Source organism: Nelumbo nucifera, chromosome 1 (assembly GCF_055504915.1).
Source record: "Nelumbo nucifera cultivar China Antique chromosome 1, China Antique-T2T, whole genome shotgun sequence".
NCBI lineage: Eukaryota > Viridiplantae > Streptophyta > Magnoliopsida > Proteales > Nelumbonaceae > Nelumbo > Nelumbo nucifera.
Window position 1 is genome coordinate 87,931,511 of NC_142649.1, and position 21,800 is coordinate 87,953,310.

General features: G+C 37.3%; 1 protein-coding gene across 4 annotated transcripts; it reads right to left on the reverse strand.

Moving 5' to 3' along the window:
- Window positions 1–1,236: 1,236 nt before the first annotated feature.
- Window positions 1,237–21,237, reverse strand: LOC104599586 (Transducin/WD40 repeat-like superfamily protein). Of its 4 annotated transcripts, none has more exons than XM_088887850.1 (20): window positions 21,098–21,237; window positions 20,956–21,005; window positions 18,702–18,875; window positions 14,867–14,935; window positions 14,635–14,751; window positions 14,400–14,554; window positions 7,512–7,629; window positions 7,274–7,375; window positions 6,246–6,405; window positions 6,055–6,163; window positions 5,858–5,960; window positions 4,719–4,869; window positions 4,482–4,614; window positions 4,283–4,389; window positions 4,113–4,183; window positions 3,913–3,975; window positions 3,393–3,618; window positions 3,188–3,272; window positions 2,788–2,966; window positions 1,237–1,811 (listed from the first exon to the last, which is right to left on the reverse strand). In XM_088887850.1, exons 3-20 carry the CDS (start codon window positions 18,867–18,869, stop codon window positions 1,726–1,728), a joined length of 2,202 nt encoding a protein of 733 aa, XP_088743976.1. In that variant the 5' UTR covers window positions 18,870–18,875; window positions 20,956–21,005; window positions 21,098–21,237; the 3' UTR covers window positions 1,237–1,725. The 4 variants fall into 4 exon arrangements, with proteins under 4 accessions (XP_088743976.1, XP_088743980.1, XP_088743979.1 ...); XM_088887854.1 differs by having other exon boundaries at window positions 14,860–14,935; XM_088887853.1 differs by having other exon boundaries at window positions 20,956–21,028; window positions 21,098–21,236.
- Between the last annotated feature and the right edge of the window lie 563 nt (window positions 21,238–21,800).

Consider the following 21,800-nt stretch of genomic DNA (forward strand, 5'->3'; position numbering starts at 1 on the left):
CGATTTTGGGCAAATGTGGTGCCTAACCCTTTTGACACTCATACCCTGGTCCCAGACTTAGACTAGTTAGAGACGGTTAAGGATTCAGTCACTTTGAGATTTTGGACCAAAACCTCTCGTTTTTTATGGATCTAAATGGTTTTCCAAAATCCCCCCTCCTGTTTACTACCCCCCTTGTAACCATCATGTGCTGGTTAAACCAAGGTTCAAAGTATCAACACGTATCAGCCCGTATTAGCCGATACATATCATTTTGGAAGCTTCCTGATACGCCCCTACAAGGGCTGTATTGGAGTTATGACCGGTTCAGGGGGTGGAGGAGCCTTAAACCGGCCCCCCTGAACTAGTTTTGAAAAAAATAAAAAAATAAGTACCGATATGTCCTGATACACCTCTACCGGTGTATTGAGCGTATCGATATTTTGAACCTTAGGTTAAACACCTCCAAATGATCAATTTACCCTTTTCTTAATTTATAGAATCATTTTTCCCTTTCTCTTGTATAGTTGTATAAAATATAAACCATTATGACTCTTTCAATTTCTTCCTCATAGTGAGGGTTTTATTTGATTGGGCCTGAAAAGCAAATGCGCTTTGCCCTTCCCATTTTCATCATTTTGACATATCATATATGAAACTCGAAAGTGTATTTTAATAAATTAAATTCCTCTATCAACCCAATTAACAGAGGGAGGAAAATGTTGGAATCTTCAAAGGACAAGGGAGTCATTATCACAAATGAATGTTCAAGGGACTAAATATCGCTACCCCTACGGTACAAGATGGAAATTTGCAATTTAACCTAATTTAAACCTTTAAAATATCAGTTGAAGTTACTAATTGCAAAAATAAAAAATAAAAAATAAAAACAAACAAAACCCACTAAAAATCACTAATTGCGAAATAGGAGTGCTAAGTTGGTTTGATCACTAATAGCCTGGAATATTTATTTTATCCACCAAAAGAACAAGCAATAAATCATTAAGTTCAGCCAATTCAGATTTCAGCCTTCAATTATCTCCTATCGTAATAATCCGAATATCCGATCCACTGAAATCACACGTATCAGATGCGGAAGCATGCAACCAAGTAATACCCATTTATCTTTTCGTCCTTGCCTTCTTTATCATCTAACACGTTAAAAATCTTTTGATGTCGGAAAAGGGATTACGTTGCCATTTATTTCATGGAAGATTATCCCCCCATCTTGAGATGGCAGAATAGCCTATAAACATATTTGACGGCAAAAAAGTCATAGATCTCAATCTGAAAACTAGAAAAATAAGCATCCAAGGCCTATATTCCTCCCTGGAGAATGTAAATTCAACAAAATTTCTCAATTACCCCCTTGGGCAAAAATTCATCTCTCATCATTTTCTAACCCAGAAATATCCTGGTATTCTGTGTTTTGTCCTACAACAAATGTTCTTTAATGGACACTTAAAACTCAACATGACCAAGTAGCAGTAAGGCCGGGCAAAAACTTCATTATCTTTCCCCCACCTCAAGTACAAAGAAAATTAGAGCACGGGCCATCCTTACTAGATATCAATAATTACAATCAAAAAACCTTGAACCATGATGAAATAAGTAGGTTCAAGGAATCCCTCGTCCAAGATCTGATGTGACCACCGAAACCTCAATTCTTTTGCAAGCCCAAATGAACCTGGAGTGGTAGGTATAACTTCACCAAATATTCTCACAAACCACTTTTCTCAATAATTCCTAATGGCAGTAAAGCTTGATCACTGAATCAGCACCAGCAGTAAACAACCATGGTTGCTTTGGATGAAATTTACAGTCCATAACCCCTGCAACAAAAACACAGAAAATTGTCAGGTGTGAAATGACAATTAAAACATTTATGTGGCTTTAGATCAATGAACCCTTCAACCATGAGATAAATAGTTCGGTTATTTATGAGGCATAAGATGGAATTACCACACCCTGTTATTTACCGTCAGAACCAATAGTATGGTTATTTGTGATAAGCGCTTACTTCATGTTTTTTTTTAGTTTTCCATTCACCTGGTCGCTTTTATTGGTTTCAGAATGCAGCTTCTACTAGTTTTTTTTTTATTTTCTGCGCAAGATTCATCCTCCTCCCCTTCCTCCTAACCCCACTCACTCCTCTTAAGGAGGCTTACACCTTGTGTTTGGGAAGCTTACGCCTCTTGTGTTCTGAACTATGCCTCTAGGTAATGGAACGCCTCGCATCACGCCTCCGCGTTTTAAAACATTGGTTGGGACAAAGCTTAGATGATAATGATTTAACTTTACCATACCCTACAATCCCTTGGGCTATGTTTGGTTTTAAGGAAAAGGAAGGGAAAGAAACCTATACAAGTTTATAAAGGCTTCCCTACCTTTCCCTTCCTTTACCTACTTTTTCCTTCAAACCAAACACAGCCTTAGCTTTCAAATCAATATCATGTCTCGGACTCCTAGATGACTGATATAACACTCAGATAATGTATCCCCTTCATCAATGTCCGTGTGTCTATCTGTATCTGGGCATTGAAAGTGGACAGAACGTTCAGGAGTACCATGATCACTTCAGTTAGAACCAAAGACATAAAAGTTGCCAGACCTATTTTTCTTTTACAAGACATTTATATAGAGTCTTGCTCTTTTAATAAGATAAAGGCACGAGTCCTCCACAGGAAGACTTCACCCCATTCATTCTGGCTCAACAAAAAAAGTTCATAAATACAGGCACTCTTTTCCCTCCCAACCCATCACAAAAGAAGAATGAAAGAATAAAAGATGCAAGTAGAATACGCTGACCTCTTCCATTTGCGCTTCTATGCCCTCGGAGAATTTCCAGTGGAACAATAAGAGGATTCTGGTTAAGATCTGAATAAACCATGCCATGGAAGACATAAGCCGTGCAATCATCAGAGCATGTAGCAAAGAGAGGATATGAACGATGGAAGGCAACATTCGTAATGTCCTTAGGATGACACCTAACATTTCCCCAAATCAGATAAGAGCATAAATATCAGTACATCACATAAACCTCTATTACTAAAATAATAGGAATGTACGGTTTAACTTTAAGCACACTACCAGGAACAAATTGGTGGAATTTACCAAAGAAACGAGTCAAATCATAAATATTCTAAAACATAAAGACCTTAAACCTATAGTTTTCTTCAAAATGCAAAAGAACCTTCAAGTGACATACTTGAGAACTCTATACGGTTGAGATGAGAGGTCCATATCAAACCAACACAACTTTCCTTCTTTGCTTCCCACAATAACATTATCACCTGCATGGAAAGGATGCCTTACAAATATTTAGTATAAAATAAATAGAATTCCATCATCAATCATTAATTCTCCACCAGATAGATACAACTAAACAAATTGAAAAGATAAAAAGAACTTGCCTGCAGGATGAATTGCAATAGAGGAGACCTCACGAACCCCTGTCTCGAGCTTCTTAATGAGCTTTTGCTTCAACAAATCATAAACACGGACATTTTTCTTTGTAGAAATGAAGAAGATAGAACGAGATGGATGGAAAGCAGATGAAACTGGAAGGCCATGCAACTTAAAGGGGATTTTTTGGGTGAGTTTCTTCGAGAGTTGGTGGATAAGAATTGCTCTTGAGTCATGTATATAATAGGTTAAGGAATTCCAAATATACAGGTAAAAAACTGACAATAAGAAACTAATCTTTCAGGATTATTGTTTGGTATATAAATATGAAGAAAACCGACAAAGGTTGTCAGGTTCCTTGTTACCAAACATTTATGTGCCATTTCCATTAAGATATGAAGCAGACAATAACTTTAGACAAGAACCAGTTATTACAATCACACAATGAGATGACACATTGGAGCCCAGGCACCTGAAAACATAATGTCCTAATCATCAATATATAAACAAAATAAATTCTAAAAGGATATCACCCGGCACTACTGTAGAAAAGTAGTCTCCCTTGCGATGCCATTCAACAGAGGAAACCGTCTGCAAGAGCCCATAAAATTGATAGACTAAATGCTTTAGGAATCACACTTCAAGCTAACAATAACCTTGAAACAAATAATAGAGAAATTTAAGCAATGATTTCCCTTTACAGGATCAGGAAAGAAACAAAATAGCACCTTAAGATGCTTCAACATGATGCCCTCGTGCTTGTCATGTTGAATCCAGCTCACTATGGATGTACCATTGCCTACACATAAAGCACAAAAAGTAGAAGGGCTCAAACATATTGCTTCAAAAAGACAAAGGTTAAAACATATGTATTTGATCTAAAAGATTAAATATAGACCCGAGCTTTCTGGTGCAGTAGGTGTCTCAACATGCAACAGTTCTTTAATCTTTTCCTGTTCTTCTTCATTCCCAAGCCCAGTGTTGAAAAGCAGCACATCGTGCTCCCTTATAAATTTATGGTAATAAATTTAGATGAAAATAAATATATAGATAACATAAGTGACAGTATTTTAGGAATAAAAATAAAACTGGCTTACACAGCTACTGCCAGGATATGGAGCTCAGGTAAAGGATTCCATGCAACATGTTGCACAGCTATACCAACATCCCAGATTCTGAGGCATCGACCAGTTTCAACCTCCCAAATGCGCACAGTTCCATCAGTTGAACCTTCAGCCATGTTTCAAAGATAAGAAGACATGCAAGAATAGTTAGTAATCTTTCTTCCAAGAAATTAAATTCAAGATTCTAGAGATACAGAGATTGTATTCCACCTGAAGCCATCCATTGCCCTGAAACATCAATTGAAATTGATAGAACAGTATCCTTGTGGCCTATATACTCAAGATAACATGTCACAGGATAAGGCCTTAGATCTTTTCGACTAGGGAGTTTGGGCTTCAAGGATTCAGGATCAATATTTATCTGAGAAAAATGAATAAAACCTTTAAGTCGTTATCATCAAACCTTCAAGCCATCACAAGTATATGCCTAAGTATACTCCACAAAATGAAAAGGTGAAACAGAAGAGAAATAAAGAACAGAGAAAAGAAAGGAGAAGTGTGTTACAGAAGAATGCACCTCTAGAGTACATGATTTACAGGTTAACTTGGACCAAGATCAAGTCCATACCAAAACAATGTACTCGTAGTTCATTTGGGGTAGGGTTCTAAGATTTTTCTTTGATAAGTTTCTTATGAGAACAAAGATCTGAATTATGAAGCTTTGATGAAAGACTAATTCTTTTGGTAATGGTTACAACTATATCCTATTTTCTAATTTTAACCTTAAACTTTTCAGGTGATATATTGTATCAAATGCAAATACAACTGAATCTGATAGATCTGGGTAAATTTGCAAGTTCAAGGATATTCCAGAATAATTGATGAAGATGCTTTGATGCGGTTGATATACATGCCTTAAATGTGACTGTCAAAACACTAATTTTTCCCCTTCAACAGGATGTAGTTTTCATGTTCAAACTTGATAGAAAGTTGAACTTCAAGGGGAGTTGTGAATCTGAAAGCTTAGAAATCAAATATGTACCTTTGAAATGTAAAAGAGCCAAGAATTTGATCTATTTTCAAAGTTTTTTGGAATTTATACTTATTTTTCCATTTATATTTTTATGCATTTACTAACTTAATTACCAAAGAGAGCACCCTCTTCTTTTCCTTCATTCATATCAATGCATCATAATTTAAAAGTTTTTACTAGCCAAGAAGGCATCGTCATGTGTTTATGCCTAAAACAATTCAGCAAGAAAAACCTCACAGTTCTAACCTCAAATCTTTGAGCAAAACAAAAGGCCAAGTTTTACAAGAAATATATATTACTACCAAAAAGAGTCAAACAACCAAGAGAAAATATAGCAGAAATATTTCTTTCATCAGATGCAAATTCTCCAACTTACACGTTTCTTTCTTGCTCTAGGGCACAAGTACAGGTCCAAACAACGATCAAATGATTCCTTAAGAGCATTCTCATATGCTGGAACACTTCTCAGTGATTCAAACCTATGCAAAAGAACAGCAGTTAATATTGTATATGTTGAAATATCAAAAGATGCAAGATAATGGATATTGAATGGAAAATAAAAGGCTACAATACCTTTTTGGAATAAACTTAGGGCGATCTTCCTCATACATCAACTGGTAAGAATTGATCTCTTCTTGGGTAGGAATATATTCTATTGAAGGATTGTATGATTCCTCATGTCCTGAATGTAAGTGACAAAATGATGTAGCCAACCATAAGAACTACAAAAGAATGAATACAAAAAATAGAAAACAGTAAACTACCTGCGAATTTTGGTTTTGGTGCAGGAATATAACTTAATCCTTGTCCAGACTTCTCCTTTGAGCTGGAATCATCACCCCACAATAAGTAAAAGCGTGGTTCTTCTTTTGGTTTGTCGAATTTTATCAACCCCTTCCTGATCGCCCTGACATATTGAACAACCTATATATTTACAAGCAGAGTAGATGATATGTCAATTCAGCTTCCATCAAATAACTAAATGCATTTTGTCCATATTTTAACAACAACCAAGACCAGCATTATATCAGGATCCAGTAGTTGCTGAACGAATCAACTTCATACATATTCATACAACTTTTATAGAAGCAGCTATAGCAAGAAATATAACGGATAAGAATTTATCAAATAGAAGAAGAAATAAGAGGGCAAACTATAGCAGCCAACTAAATATATGTAAGTGAATTCAGACTGTAATATATACCATCCATCAAAGTTCCCCTCTAGTTAAAGGGTGCCATCTTGCCCAAGCACACCAAAGAATCCAGAAGCCCTGTAGTCCCTTTGCCATACCCCTAAAGCACCTTAAAAAGACTTCTATTGGTAACTGATAAAGTAATAAATTTAGAACAAAAAATTTTATGTAAAAGGTGCCATACAGCCCCATTGTAGGCCAGCAAAGAACCTAACATATCCATTTTTCCTTCTGCCACAATGTTGGGAAAGTTATGCTTTGTTGTATATGTGAGACCTCAAAGAAGACATAGGACTTCATCTCTAATAGAGTAAGCACCTCACCAGGCAAGAACATGACCATACTAAGTTTTGCTTTCCAATTGAAATTTTGAAATGTGATTTATGCCATCACAAAACCAATGTATCATTATTAGAAGATACACTTTAGAACAAAGCTAGTTAAACCTTGAAATGAACAGCAGCAAATAAGCTGACAAAAACAGTAATCACCCAACCTCCACAAAAAGGAAACAATGTCACTCATATTCAGCAACCAATTCATCTCATGATATCAGGAAGCAGGAAATTTAATTTCTAGATAAACATAGCTCTTTACCTTTTTACTTTCCCATTTTGAAGGAATGAAGCGCCTTTTTGGTTCTGGTGCATTTGATAGGGGATGCCTAGCATCTTCCCATACAAACCAATCTACATAAGGCTGCATGACAATCATATAGAACAAATTTAGAGTTTAGCGCATAACAAAATGAATATAATATTTCCAGGAAGATGGTATTTGAGAATGACAAGTTTATAGAATATGATCAGCATGGAAATCAATAGCAACCACAGACCGCATATGGATCAATTTCAGCATGTGGAGTCTTTCCTTTAAGCAATCTGCGAATGAGTCTAGTCTCCTCTTTTGTAAGCTCCACTTCCTCGTCATTGTACTCATCATAAACTTTGCGCCTAAGCATTAAAAAAAAAGTGTTACAATTAGATCAGAAACAGCATTAGCAAAAAGTGTTAAAAGTTTTGATCAGGAAAAGAACCAAGAGAATTTATTAAATCAGCAATAAAGAAAGTAAAAAATACGTAACAAAAGAGAAAACATAAATCTGTCTTCCAAACAGCTTCCCCATACACCTCATATATTTAAAAAAAAACATCCAATCAGTTCCCCTAAATACAGCATACTCCATAATCCACTTCTTAATAACAGGTCAATTAAATAATTGGCAGATCTCCTAATACAGCTTAGCAAGATGTTACCAGGAAAGGCCCTTGGGGAATGTTCCCTCATGATTTTTTGGGTGGTGTGCCCAGGAGAGAGAAATGCCTGTGATTTCCAGAATAGATTCTCATTAAATGAAGAAATGCTAAAAACGAGAGAGCCATCAATTCAGTTTACCCATGGCTATTTTTATTCAAGGATTTGGGAAGGTAAATCATATCGAACCTTTTACATATAACTTGTAGATGTAGTACAGACAATAAATAGCTTTATGCTTTTGTTTAGTTTCACCCCCATTGTCTAGTTGCAGGTTGGCAAAGGAGCAAACATTCAAACATGATACAACTTTTGGAATAATACATAATTACATTTATATGTTATCAGCAATACTAAACAAGAAACAAATATGCAAAATCTCAACATTCTGAAGAATTAAGAATGAAGGTATACAGAGCAAACAGACTGAAGGCTGATAATATAAATGATATATTTTTATTTTATCAAAATAATGGAATAATTGATGGAAAAGAAAACAAATGCAATGTAGAACTATAAAATAAAACTCTTTTGTAATTGGTTATGCTAAATTCTCAAGTATTACAAACTCACAATTCAAGAGTTCAAATTTCTTTAACCACATGCTAAAAATTAGACAAAAATAAGAGTTCTTCAAGGCATTGTCTCATTATCAGTGTTCAATATAAAACAAGCACCCCTTTATTTTTCAAGCACGCATCCTTTTTATCATTAACTGCAGATTTCATTAAGTTGTAAAAAATATAAGGTGTACACGAATTAATGAAACAGTGACTGAGAGATAAAGTCTTCTCTCTCCCCAAACAATTTTCTTCTTACAGTTGTGCCCAAAATACATTTTCTCTGCCCACCCCTTGTTTTGCCAAAGTACCTGCAAAGGAATTTGTGCATCTCTTAACCCATTGTATTCTCACTTCCAGCTCCTTTGGTAACCACTTGAACTTTTTCTTCTCATTGTTGTTGTTCCACAGCTTCATTCCTTCATTTGGTAACCAGCCCACTACCTGTTTTGAGCCTCCTTCAATGCTCAATATCTTAACGTTCAAAAGCCTTGCTCCTGACTGGGAAGAAATGTGGGGACCCTTGGTGGCAAGAGGGCCTAGAGTTACATCAGAACATTGCCCAATTTGCATTGAGAAAGAAATCCCAGGAGGAGGCCCCTCCTTTCAGATTTGAGAATATGTGGTTTGAAGACCCCATATTCAAGATCAGGTTGAAGGAATGGTGGGGGGAACTCAGACCTTTGGGGAGGCTGAAAATGATAGGTTTTGCAACTAAAGAGGCTAAAAGAAAAAATAAAAGAATGGAATAAAGCCCATTTTGGAAGGATAGAAGAAATAAAGATAATTTAGTGGGGAGGATTGAGGAATTAGATAGGAAAGAGGCTCTCAGAATTCTTTCAGAAGAAGAGAGGAAAGATGGAATCAAAAGCAAGAGCTGGAAGAGATTTTAAGAAAGGAGGAAATATACTGTAAACAAAAATCAAAGTGTCTGTGGCTGATAGAGGGGATGGCAAGTCTATGTTTTTTCACTCTCTTGCAAATGGAAGGAGAAAGAAAAACTTAATCCTCAATGTGGAGGAAGAGGGCCAAGTAGTAACAAAGAGTCAGGAGATTACAAGGAATTTTGTAAATCATCTTAAGGAAATATTCTCAAACCCATGGAGTGTCGTCAGATTTGCCAGTGTAGTGTTATAAAGCATTCTGTTATTGATCAAAAAAAAAAATGATTGTGGATCAAATCTTGGTGGCCAGTGTGGTGGTGGCACTCTACTCAGGACCAATAGGTTTCGGTGACTCAATACAGGCTGAATCTCTAGCCCTACATCAAGGTCTAAAGATGGTTGAGCAGATAGGAACAACATACTTAGAAATAGAAGGATACTCACTATTGGTCATTTCTTGGGCCAAAAACATCACAAAGTACCTTGGAAGCTCAAATTTATCTTCAGAGAAATTGACACACTTGCAAGGAAGTTCAACTCTCAGTTTGGTTGGGTCAAACGGGATGCAAATGGGATGGTGGATACCTTAGCAAAACAAGGGGCAAATAGATCTTCGTTGTCCTGGGCAGAATTGTAACTAATTGCTGGAGATTGCAGTTTGTCCCTCTACAATCTTTATCTATTGTAACTAAATTTCTCTGTTATTAATGAAAGTTTTTTGCTGATCACCAAGGCTGATCAGCTGATCTCCTTTTACCCCTGGTGGCAAAAGTGTTAAGCAGAATGGTGGCAAAAGCTGATCTCCAAGGCCTAATTAGAGGTTGGAGGGTAGGAAGAAACCGGGTGATTGTAACCCATCTCCAATTTGCAGATGACATATCCTTTTTCTATGAAGGAACTAGTGAGGAATTGGTGGCAAACCTAAAGGTGCTGTTGAATAATTTTGTGTGGGTGACTGGGTTGAGGATAAATTGGACAAAAAAGTGGTATTGTAGGGGTCAACCTAAGAAGGGGAACCCCTTGGAGGAAACCCTAGGTCAGATAGGTTTTGGAAACCAATCATACAAAGGTTTGATAGGAAACTAGCCCTTTGGAAGAGGAATTATATTTCATTGGGTGGAAGAATAACCTTGATTAGAGCCACTTTGGCAAACCCCCCCACTTGTTTCCTCTCAAGATTCAACCTTTAGAACCCCTTCTAGGGTAATAAGGTGTTTAGAGAAATACATGAGAGATTTCCTTTGGGATCCAGGAGAGGAAAGGAAGGACCATTTGATCAATTGGGAACAATTTAGAAAACCCAAGGAACAAGGGGGTTTAGGAATAGGGAACCTCTTGTAAAGGAACAGAGCTATACTAGGTAAGTGGCTTTGGAGATTTACTTTTGAGAGTGATAGACTATGGCACGAAGTTATAGACAGCATTCATGGGGTGGATGGTAATAGTTGGGAATGTTTTAAAACGCGGAGACGTGACGCGAGGCATTCCACTATCTAGAGGCATGAGAAGTAGTTCAAAACGCAAGAGGCGTAAGCCTCCTTAAGAGGAGGGGGTTAGGATGAAGAGGAAGGGGGATCTCATTTTTTCTTTATTTTTAATAAAAATCTTTTATATTAAGAAGAATAAAGATGCATAGCATTAGTTGAAAGGGGATCTTGTTGAAGTGAAGGCGAGCGAGCGAAAGAGCTCGCCAAAGCGAAGCAAGACCCCCCTAACTCAAAAAAAAACACAAATTGGGCTGATAGCAAAAGGGGCGGGGGGTCTGGGGGACAAAACCGAAGGGACAAGGGGCAAACCACTTTCTTTCCCCTTATCTTTTCTTCCCTTCCCTTTCCTTTTCTTTCCTTTTCTCTTTCTTTTTCTTTCCCTTCCCTTTCTTTTCCTTTCCTTTTTTTTGTTTTATTTTTTTGTCTTTTTATATAAGATGTGTATGAGGCGTATGAGGTCTGCCTCTTGCACCTGAGGCATACGCCTCAAAGATGTCAGCGCCTTTGGCATATGCCTCGGGGCGTTTTGGGAGCGCCTCGCCTGAAGGCGTGCCTCCAGGCATACACCTCCCACGCCTTTTAAAACAATGGTATGCAAAAGTTGCCCTCCATGCTAAAATTCTCCTTGGAAAGCAATTCATTAAGTCTACCCCACTTTCCTCAACTCCATCTGGTACGATGTGGGATAGGGTAATAAAGTACAATTTTGGGAAGACCTTTGTGTTGGGGAGAAACCCCACTCAAAGACCAATTTCCTAATCTCTATGCTCTTTCAAACCTCAAGGGAGAAGACCTTTTGGGAAGACCACTCAAATTCTTTTGCACATCAAATTTGGGAATTCTTTTATATTCTCTTTGGCTACAGGTGGGTTCCCCTGCAAGATGTGGAAGAACTTTTTTTTGATAAATAGATGTGGTAAGACTTTTCAATCGTGACTTCTTAAGACAACCAAAGAAAAGAGGGATGGTAATGTGGAATGTTACGAAGGCAGCAGTGTGTTGGACGGTGTGGGAAGAAAGGAATAACAAGATCTTAGAGAAAAGCAAAAATGTAGAGGAAGTGATAGACAGTATCAAGATGAAAGTAGCTCATTGGGTAAAATCCTTGGACAATTTTTAAGTCTTCTCAGCCACAGACATTCTAAGAACCTGGACTGAATTTTGATGGGAGCTCCCTTGGAAATCCGGGACTTTTAGGTACAGGAAGAGTAATCAGAAACTCTGAAAGGAGGATACTGTCTATGTTCTTAGGACCGATTGGCATGGGGAACTCACTAAAGTCTAAACAATTGGCATTACTACAAAGTTTGAAGCTAGCTAAACAGCTGGTATTCAGGCATATTGAGGTGGAAGGGAACTCAAAAGAGGTCATTTCTTGGGCTGCAAGCAACAGCCTTACCCCTTGAGCTTTCAAACATGTGATTAGGGAAGTGGAAAAGATTGCAAAGGAGGTTGAGGCTAATTTCAAATGGGTCACAAGGAGTTCAAACAGACTAGCTGACTCTCTAGCCAAACAAGGGGCAACGAGACCAATTATTTTGGGGATAGGCACCAAGTTGGTCTCATTCTTTGGACCAAGTCACAGGTTTTGATATTCTAATGGGCAACTTTCCAACAAAAAAGCTGTAATCCTTGGTGGGACAGGCTTACCCCATACCTCTTTAGCAGGAAAAGGGTTAAGAGAAATAGTTGAGGATTAGGATAGGGCTTTAAAAATTGAGGCACATGAAAATAAAGCCGAGGAAGAGTAGGTCCAAATTTGGTGATCAGAGTTAGAAGGATCAAGGAATACTTTTTCGAGAGTTTGAATTAGGGTGAGCACATTAGGAATCTCAAGATCCCTTAATCCCCTTCAAAAGCCAAAATCCCAGCTGATACCATTGCTCAAATTCAAAGGAACCAGGAATTTAGATATAGGTTCATTATGCATAGAATACAAAGCAAATACAGATCAAAATTGGTCCTTAAGATAGGAGATCCCCAACCATAAATGTTCCCACAATTTTAAATGGTCCCCAAAACAAAGGGCATACCTGACAAATGGGAGAAATAGTGATAGCACTGCATCAATGGCCTTCAAGGGAGATGCCCGGGTTGCCCTTGTCAATACTCCAGCATCCCACCCTTTGTCCAAGAGCCCATGAATACTAACAAAAACTTGTTGACTATAGTTTGTCCCTATCTTGAGGTAGTCTCATAGCCATTTTCCAACAGAGAAAAATTCTTCTTCTGAATATTCCCCAACCCTAGACCCCCTAAACTTTTACTTCTGTTAACCACTGGAAGGTTGCTAGCATCAATCTAATTAAGTTAATCATAGCGCCTAGAGAGATGGGTATCCTCATTCCAGCAAGCAAGCCTTTTAGAAAGCCTTTTCATGAAAGGGTTCCAGAAGTTTAGCTCATCCGGGTTGCCCCTAGGGGTAAACCTAAGTAATTCAGTTGGAGCTAAGCAATTAGCCTTACATTGCTTGAGATTGAAGTTTGAGTTGTTTTGGACCATGCATTTTTATCAATAACTGAACATTTTGTTAATGACAATTAGGAGTACATATTACAAGTCATCAGTGGGAGAGAGAAAAAAAACTTCTATCTCCCCATACAACTTTCCTTACAATTTTGCCCAAAAGATTTGTTCCCTTCCTACCCCTTGCTTGGCTAGTACATCAACCATGGTTCTGGACCATGTTGAGTTGAAAGAAGATTCTCAGGAATTATAAACAAAAAGAAAGCACAAGTAAAAGTAGATCTCTGGCATCTGGCATTGAACAACTCATTGAGCTGGGTTCCAAAATCAGCTGACTCCCCTGCACAGAATTTGGCTAAAGGTAGAGTTGAAAGGAAATAGTTGTGGGTACAATCAATTTGGAGCAGTGGTTGGGTTGGTGGTGTGTGTAGTGTTGCCAGTGTCTAAGGTTCATTTTGTGGGGTGCACCTCTCCTAGCTCGTTGCAAAGTTTTGACTAACCTTGAATTTGTTAAATACATGATTTAATGTTGTAATATGTATTTAGGATGCTTAGAGTTTAAAAATTTTAGCCTATATACAAAGCCACTAGCTTTGTAATAACTACACAAAATTCTTGAAACACTTTTTCACTTCATTCAGTTTCATGCCTTGCCTTCTCAGGTTATAATTGAACATATTTTTAGTCTAATGAATTATGGTTGTGGAAAGTTGCTATAGGTATTTCTTCTCTCTCATTCTGGGAATTTTTTATTTGTTATTTTGTTCAAATATCTTTTCTCTGTTCGTTTGTTTTTACAGCAACTGTTTCTTCTTCTTCTTTATCTTTTGTTTTCCTCTAATTTCTCATCATTGAGATGATTTCTATTCAACATTACTATCATACAGTCTAACAAGCTATATTCCATCCTTAATTAATTTTCCAATCTTAAATTCTCATATTCTGCAGCATATTAATTGGCTTCGATCAAATGCACACAAGATTAGATATTTTGACTCGAATATAGGAATCCATATAAGATATTTCCAAAGTAAACCCAAGAGGCAAATAAGTAATTGCAACTAAAACTCACCAATTCTTTGAGTCATCAGCACCAGCTAGAAATGAATCCAGTTTATCTTTCCTGGCCTGCTTTTTTATCTTTTTTCCAGTAATGTCATATCCAATGTGTTCCTCATCCTCATACCACTTCAGTGGAACATCTCCAATTGTATTTCGAGGAGCAACCTGTAAAACCACAAAAAGAATGTCAGTGAATCCATAACTATGCTGAACATCAACTTTCAAAAATAATAATCAAGACAGACCTCATCTTCAGAGGAATCACTCTCTTCAACTCCCAGATGTGCTTCAGCCCCTTCATCCTGATCTTCCTGACTGTAAACCCTGTGTTCATCATCATTCCCACTTGTCCCAGCAAAGTCCTGCAATTGTTGTTCCTCAAATACATAAATAAATCAAAGCATAAAATGAATATCATCTCAACTGTGAAGAAAGAAAAACATGAAATAACATGAAATACAAACAATTACCGTGTACCTCATCTTCTGAGGCTTCATTTCCCTTCACCCTAGGTTCCTTCTCAAGATTACCATTTTCAGAAAGTTCCTATTTACAAATATAAAACATCTTATATCAGCATAGAATTAAACATCATCTCACAGAGGTGCAGAAACAAAGTCGAGAGAAAGAAGATGAAATAAGTATACAAATATACCAATGTCAAAAGAGATGAGACATTACAACAGGCATATATGAGATGGCATCATGGAAATTCTTAATGATGACTAAGAGAACAGTTATTGGGTGAAGAATTTCGTCTAAAAACCCAATTTTGGAATTTTAATTACAAGTTAGCAACTAGTGCCACATTTGCAACAGAGCTATATAATCTATGTGAGCGTCAGAAAACAGCTCACTTGAGCTGGTCGCCACCCATCATTGAGATAAATCGGAAGTGATGGGCCTCCCAGAATTACTTATGAAGTCATTTTGGTCTAGTAGTGACTCCAAACCAAAGGCAATGGTTGAACTAGTCCAGGTAAGACTCGGATGGGACAAGGAAGGGGTTAAACACCCCTCTCCCATTTCTAGTAAGTGGGTCCACATAAGGGAGACTGAACAAGCATAATTTAGATACCAAGAGATGTCCAACATACGTGTTACAATTATGTGCATTGAATAAGGACAAATATTCAGCAACATACAAGAGGAAATGATTTAGTCAGTCCCTAGAGAGAGAGCATAACATAAATAAAGAATGTCTAAAAAAAACTAAGGTAAAAAAAGGGTAAAGTCTAAACTGAGGATCATTTAACAATTCAGAGCTACATGTACTAACAGTAAAGAATATTTATTATAATCAGAATTATTCGATAACACGAGAGAACAATGACTAACCCTCCAAGATGGATAATTTAATGGCATAGGAAAGTAAGGCCTTTGACCGATTCTAAGAGGAAGTTATGTGAACTTTTATTATAAGAGAAAACAAGTTGAAAGAGAACATTTATCAAAAAAGAAAAACAAGTTGAAAGAGAAAAACACAAGTGACCTTAATTGCAAGCTGCATGAAAGTATGATTTGAACCCATAAATATAGGCCATGAATCAAGTATGACGGAGTATTCTAAGCTGGAGAAAGCACTAAAGCCCATATAGCAGATGACAATGTAAGAGGTTAGGAATCAAAAGGAAAGAGAAACAAAATCAATATTTAACCTGTGATAACATGTATTTCATGCAACAAGCATGACTGAAGATTCTTGGAAATACCTAATTTATTTAATGCCTGATTACCAACATAAAAATAAGTAATATCAAGACATACTGAGGCAATCATAGAAAGATGAGAGTACTTATTGACTAGGAAACCGAGAGATTGCAAAGAAACTGGTAGCATGTTCATCAACCAGACTAGGGGAAACATCCTGTTACGGCACAAAATAGATATTCAAGATTGAAAACAGAAGCCCCCAATGAATACAAACAGAAAAACTGAGATGTCTGATTACTCACTTTAACTCCACTACTTCGAACCATGGGTTAATGACGTGAAGTCAGAACAATGCAGCTATGAATGCAAAAGGGTGTAGCAGGAGTTGGTCCACAGAGTGGAAGTGGCGATTGAAGTTTGGCCAGGGTTGTCAGTTCAACCAAAATTGGCATGATACTTGCTTGTTACAATCAACCAGCATTGTTTTAACAATGTTGTAATAAACCAAAAGAAAAAGGATGAGGAGAAAATATGGGGAGAGGGAAAAAAAGCAGGAAAAGGAAAGGAGGAGAGGGTGCAGTGATGTTGAATTTTAATCGTATGTATAGAGGAAAATAGGGAAGAGAGAACAAAAACAAGAAAATAAGAGGAAAAAGAGGAGAGAAGAAACACAATGGGAAGATAAGATAGGAAATGGTGAAAAGAAATAAAGAAGTGTGGGAATAGGCAAGAAACCACCATTGTTGCAAGTTACAGTGTTTGAACAGAGTTGATGGTGAATAGTGAAGAAAATTCTCTGCCCCTATTTTTTGGCTTCCTTTTTTTTGAATGAAAACTTTAGGAGGATTTTATATTATGATATAAGTGTAATTTTGTAATTTTGTATGGTTTTAGGGATATTTTGGTCATTTTGAGAATAAAGACAAATATGGATTCCATTTGGGTGGACCAAATTTTGGGACCAATTATGGATGGTGAAGAAAGGGCCTGAGGGTATAAGAAGGTATTTGGGTTATGGCCAACAGAATTACCTGAAATGGAATCTTTTTAGTTAAGGGGGTAAATGAGGGTGCTTTTGGGTGAAAATTGGTAAAGATTGGTGGGGTCTGATTGGCCTCGAATAGTTCAGATCAAGGGGATTTAGGGGAAGAAGGAATCAGCCAATGAGGGTGCTCAGAATAGAATTTTTGTCTAATAAAGGGGCAGATGAGGAAATTTGGGACTGAAAATTAACTAGGTAGGGATTCTAAAGACTCTAGATGAGTTGACTTGGTTTGATTGGTTAAAACATGCTTGGATCAGGGGAATCTGAGGTACAAGTATTCCAATCAACGAATAGATTCAGATGGAATCATGGAATCTAGGTTTTATGGAAAGTTGGATGGTGAAGATCAAAGGTGAAAATGCATAAATAGGTGTTTGAAGGTGTCTAGGATCTAACGGAAAAGACAGATTCTCAATCAAATGGATAGAATGAGAAATTTTTCGGTTGAGAGCATCTGAAATCACATTGGGGTGGCCAACCTAAGGTCTCAAAACAGAACCTGGAATTATTCTTGGATTAGACAGAGAAGTTTTGTCATGAAATTTGGTCAGTTGGCTGAGTATGGGCTTTTGGACTTAGAAGAAGGATTCGATGTGGCCAGTGGGATGAGGTTGAGCAATTTCAAGATTTAGAGGCCTGGGCTAACCGGAATCACTGAAAAATACTCCCTGTTTATTTCAAAACCATGCAGTGCAAAAGACCCTTTTACTTAAAAAAAAATACTCCCTGTTTATTTCAAAACCATGTTAGAACAATTTTCTTTTTTACCTATTCCAAGAAAAATGATTGGGATATACACCAAACAAGCAAACTGCCTTTATATGCAAGAAAGCCGATTGATATACATTTATAAGCAATCAAGCAAATTGCTTTAGCTGATTGATTTCTCCTCGAAGTACTGTGGATATCTTCCTTTCTTCTCTAGCATCTGTAAAAGCAACAGGCATCCCTCAGCCAAGATTAGAAGAGGAGGTGACCCTGAACTTTGATGGAAGTGCCCTTGGGAGCCCTAGTTTAGCAAGGATTGGGGGTGTGTTTAAGGGAAGGGATGGGAATTTACTGTGGGCTTACAGTGGTCCAACCGGGGTCGCAGACTCTACAAAGGCTGAAGTGTTAGCAGTGCTAATTGGACTCCGGATTGCAAGAGACCTTGGCATGTATTCCCTTGTCATCAAAAGAGATTCGAGCAACATCATTGGACGGCTTGGGGAGAAGAATGGCATGGAGGCTAGCTCGTTACTTGGACAAGGCTCGGGATCTTCGGGACTCTTTAAATGCTAATCTGTTCCGAATCCCAAGAGTTAAAACTCTTTAGCAGAATGGTTGGCTAAACCAAGAGCCCACAGGGAAGTTTTACATAGCAAGAGAGCTATGCCTTTGTAATCTGTGTGTGCTCCCTGTTGTACATATTTTCATGTATCCTTTTCTTGTTTAATGAAATCTTTTATCTTTCATCTCAAAAAAAAAAAACTAAATAATAATAACAATAATTACAAGATGTATAATATATATTTGCAAAAGAATAAGAAGAATATTTATTTAACCAAAACCTAATATTTTGCAATGAACACAAACAACCTGCAAGATGGCAAGTGATATGGAAGTTTCATGTACCTCAATTGGGTTAGATATTTTTTCGGGCTCTTGAGCTTCTTTTTCTTCTTTGCTTACAGTTTCTGTTGCTAATGGAGACTTTGAACTCTCGGTTTTCTTCTTCTTCTCCTCCATTACTGCGGCCGTAGCTATTTCTACTGCAACTTGAGACTTCCTGGGCACCTTCATTAAACACTAGAAATTGAACAGTAATAGATGTCAATAGATGTCAGATAGTGCAGAAAACCCAAGAGAGAAACGTCAGCTGGGCCTAGGGTCTAGGGAGGGAGGGAAATTGGAAGGGGAAGAGAGGTTCATAGATAGGGGTGGCAAACGGGTGGGTTGGGTTGGGTTGGGTGTGGTTCAAATACCAACCCACCCACTGTGACCCACTATAAATGATTGTTAGTGAGTCACAACCCACTCTGGCCCTCGTCCACCCTTACCCACCCATATTGACCCTCACCAAGTACAAATATTTGTTTATTTTAGTTTTCTTTTTTTTTTTACATTTTTCTATCAAATGCCACACCCATGTCAGATCAACTCATATATCAACAAATAATCTGAGACAACTATTCAGTATGTGCCCTTTTCATGATTGCCACATGGCAGTTACAGGCCGGGTCAACCCGTATATCCAAAACTTGCAGAAATTACATAAAAAGATAAAAAGCCAAAAAAAAATATATTTCAGCCAAAAAATAGAAATTGTAGAAAAATACATAAGATGATAAAAATAAATATTTATTTCAAATAAATAAACAAAAAATGTAGAAAACACATAAAAAGATAAAAAATCAAAAAATATATTTTAGCAAAAATAAAAAATTACAGAAAAATACATAAAATGGTAAAAAAATCAAAAAGCATATATTTCAGCTAAAAAACAATGATTGCAGAATATACAAAAAAGGATAAAATTTTCAACAAATTATATAGAAAATTTTGCAAAGGACAAAGAAAATAATAAAAATTTAATATATATAAACAAAACAATAGTCTGGTGATTTTCAAGTTTAAGACAGTCCCTCAAGACTATTTCAAGTTTCAACAAAAACAGAAATTTCAAAAAAAAAAAGAATGCAACAAACTCAAATTATATTCTTAGTGTTTGCATAATTTTCAAAAATGCAACTAATTATACTCTGAGTTGTTTGCAGAATTTTCTAGGAGGAAGATTCGTGAATATTGAATTTGTTGTTGAAACTTAGATCCTCTACCTTAGACTATTTCAAATTAACAAAATAAATATGGAACTTTGGAACCTAATCATACTCATCCGATTGCAAAATGATACATGACTTAGGAGAACTCACCCCTAAAAGCTAGCTGTTAGAGGGAGGGAACCCAAGCACATATATACCCCACAACAGCATCCCATTCTACCGATATGGGATACCTCACATTAGCATCCCATACTACCAACATAAGACAACTGGACCGTAACATCCCACCATGCTTCCGCAGTCCCGGCGCTCACGCAGGCTGGCTTGGCACTAGTCCACCTAGTCCCGGCCAAACACTGCAATACCGACGTCACCACCTGCGCCGCATGATTGCAACTGGGAGGCATAGTGTAGGCTCTGATACCATTTGATAGTGACTTAGGTGAATTCACACCTAAAAGCCAGCTGTTAGAGGGAGGGAACCCAAGCACATATATACCCCACAACAGCATCCCATTCTACCAATATGGGATACCTCACATTAGCATCCCATACTACCAACATAAGACAACTGGATTGTAACACAAAAGTTCTTAAATTCTAGAAAATTTAAGTACAAACTCAAATAAATTGTTTCCAGAGACTTGCAACTTAAAGTGAATATAATCTGCGACAAGAACATTTGAACCGAGAATATTAGAACAGATTGAAACCTTTGATTGAAGCCGAGAAAATTTGAATAGATTGAAACCAAGAAAACAGTCTTGTCCTGCACCTATCCAAATAATGAAAATAAGAGGAGACCGTGAAGACTTACTGATTTCAGATGTAATGAAACCTTCAAACGATGGCAGACAGGATAGAATAGAAAAAGACACGTGGAAACAGGAAAGAAGAGAAAAGACTTCAATATACAGAGAAATTCAACAAAAATCATCACCTATCCAAATTCGAAGGTTCTTATCTATAGATTAACAAGCTTTTTTGTATAGTAGCGACTTATATACATCTACAGATTAGCAACAATTTTTTACCTCCCCTCAACCCTAACCCTAATAGCTTCAATGGAGGAACAAAGAACTTTAAAAAAAAAAAAAAAATCAAACCTTAACAGAGCAGCAGCTTCAATGACGACTTCCACTGGCGGAACAGGCAACTGAGAAAAAAAAAATTCAAACCCTGATAGAATAGCAGCTTCAATGGTGACTTCCACTGGCGAAACAGAAGACTGAGAAAAAATTTTCAAACCTTGATACAATAGCAACTGCAAAGCGACTTCCAGTGGCGAAAGAGATGCTGAGAAAAATATTTTCAAACCCTAAGAGAGTAGCAGCTTCAAACCTTAAACCCTAAGTGAGATAAAAGAAATATACTTTCAACCCTCCCCACGACCCAATCCACCCCAACCCTTTTTCAAGCCTCAACCCAACCCACAGTGTAAATAGGGCCGTGCTGGGTCGTCAAGGCACGGCCCGCATGCAGCTGCGCAAAGTGCGGGCCATCCCGGGCCGTGCCTCCCTTCCTTGTATAATTTGGGGGTCAGCCCGGCATGGACCACGGCCCAAGCTTGCATGGGCCGAGCCTTGTGCCAGGTTAGGCTGTGGATCGGGCCAATCTATGAGAAGTAAATTGTTTAAATTTTTATTTTATATGATTTTTATTTATACAATAGTTTATATATACAATAATTAAATAAAATAATATAATAAATTGAAAATAAAATTATATATTATATATTATTATATAATTATCATATATATATATATAAATATAATTATAAAAATGCGTGTGTGCCAACCTGGCCCACTCAGCCGTGTCGTGCTGTGCCAGCCCATAGACCTAAAACCCTAGGTTCGACACAGCCCGATTTATAGCTCTACCAACCCCATCCTAACCCATATTTACCCACTACTATAATGGGTTGATATGGGTGGATTTTTAGTGGGCGGGT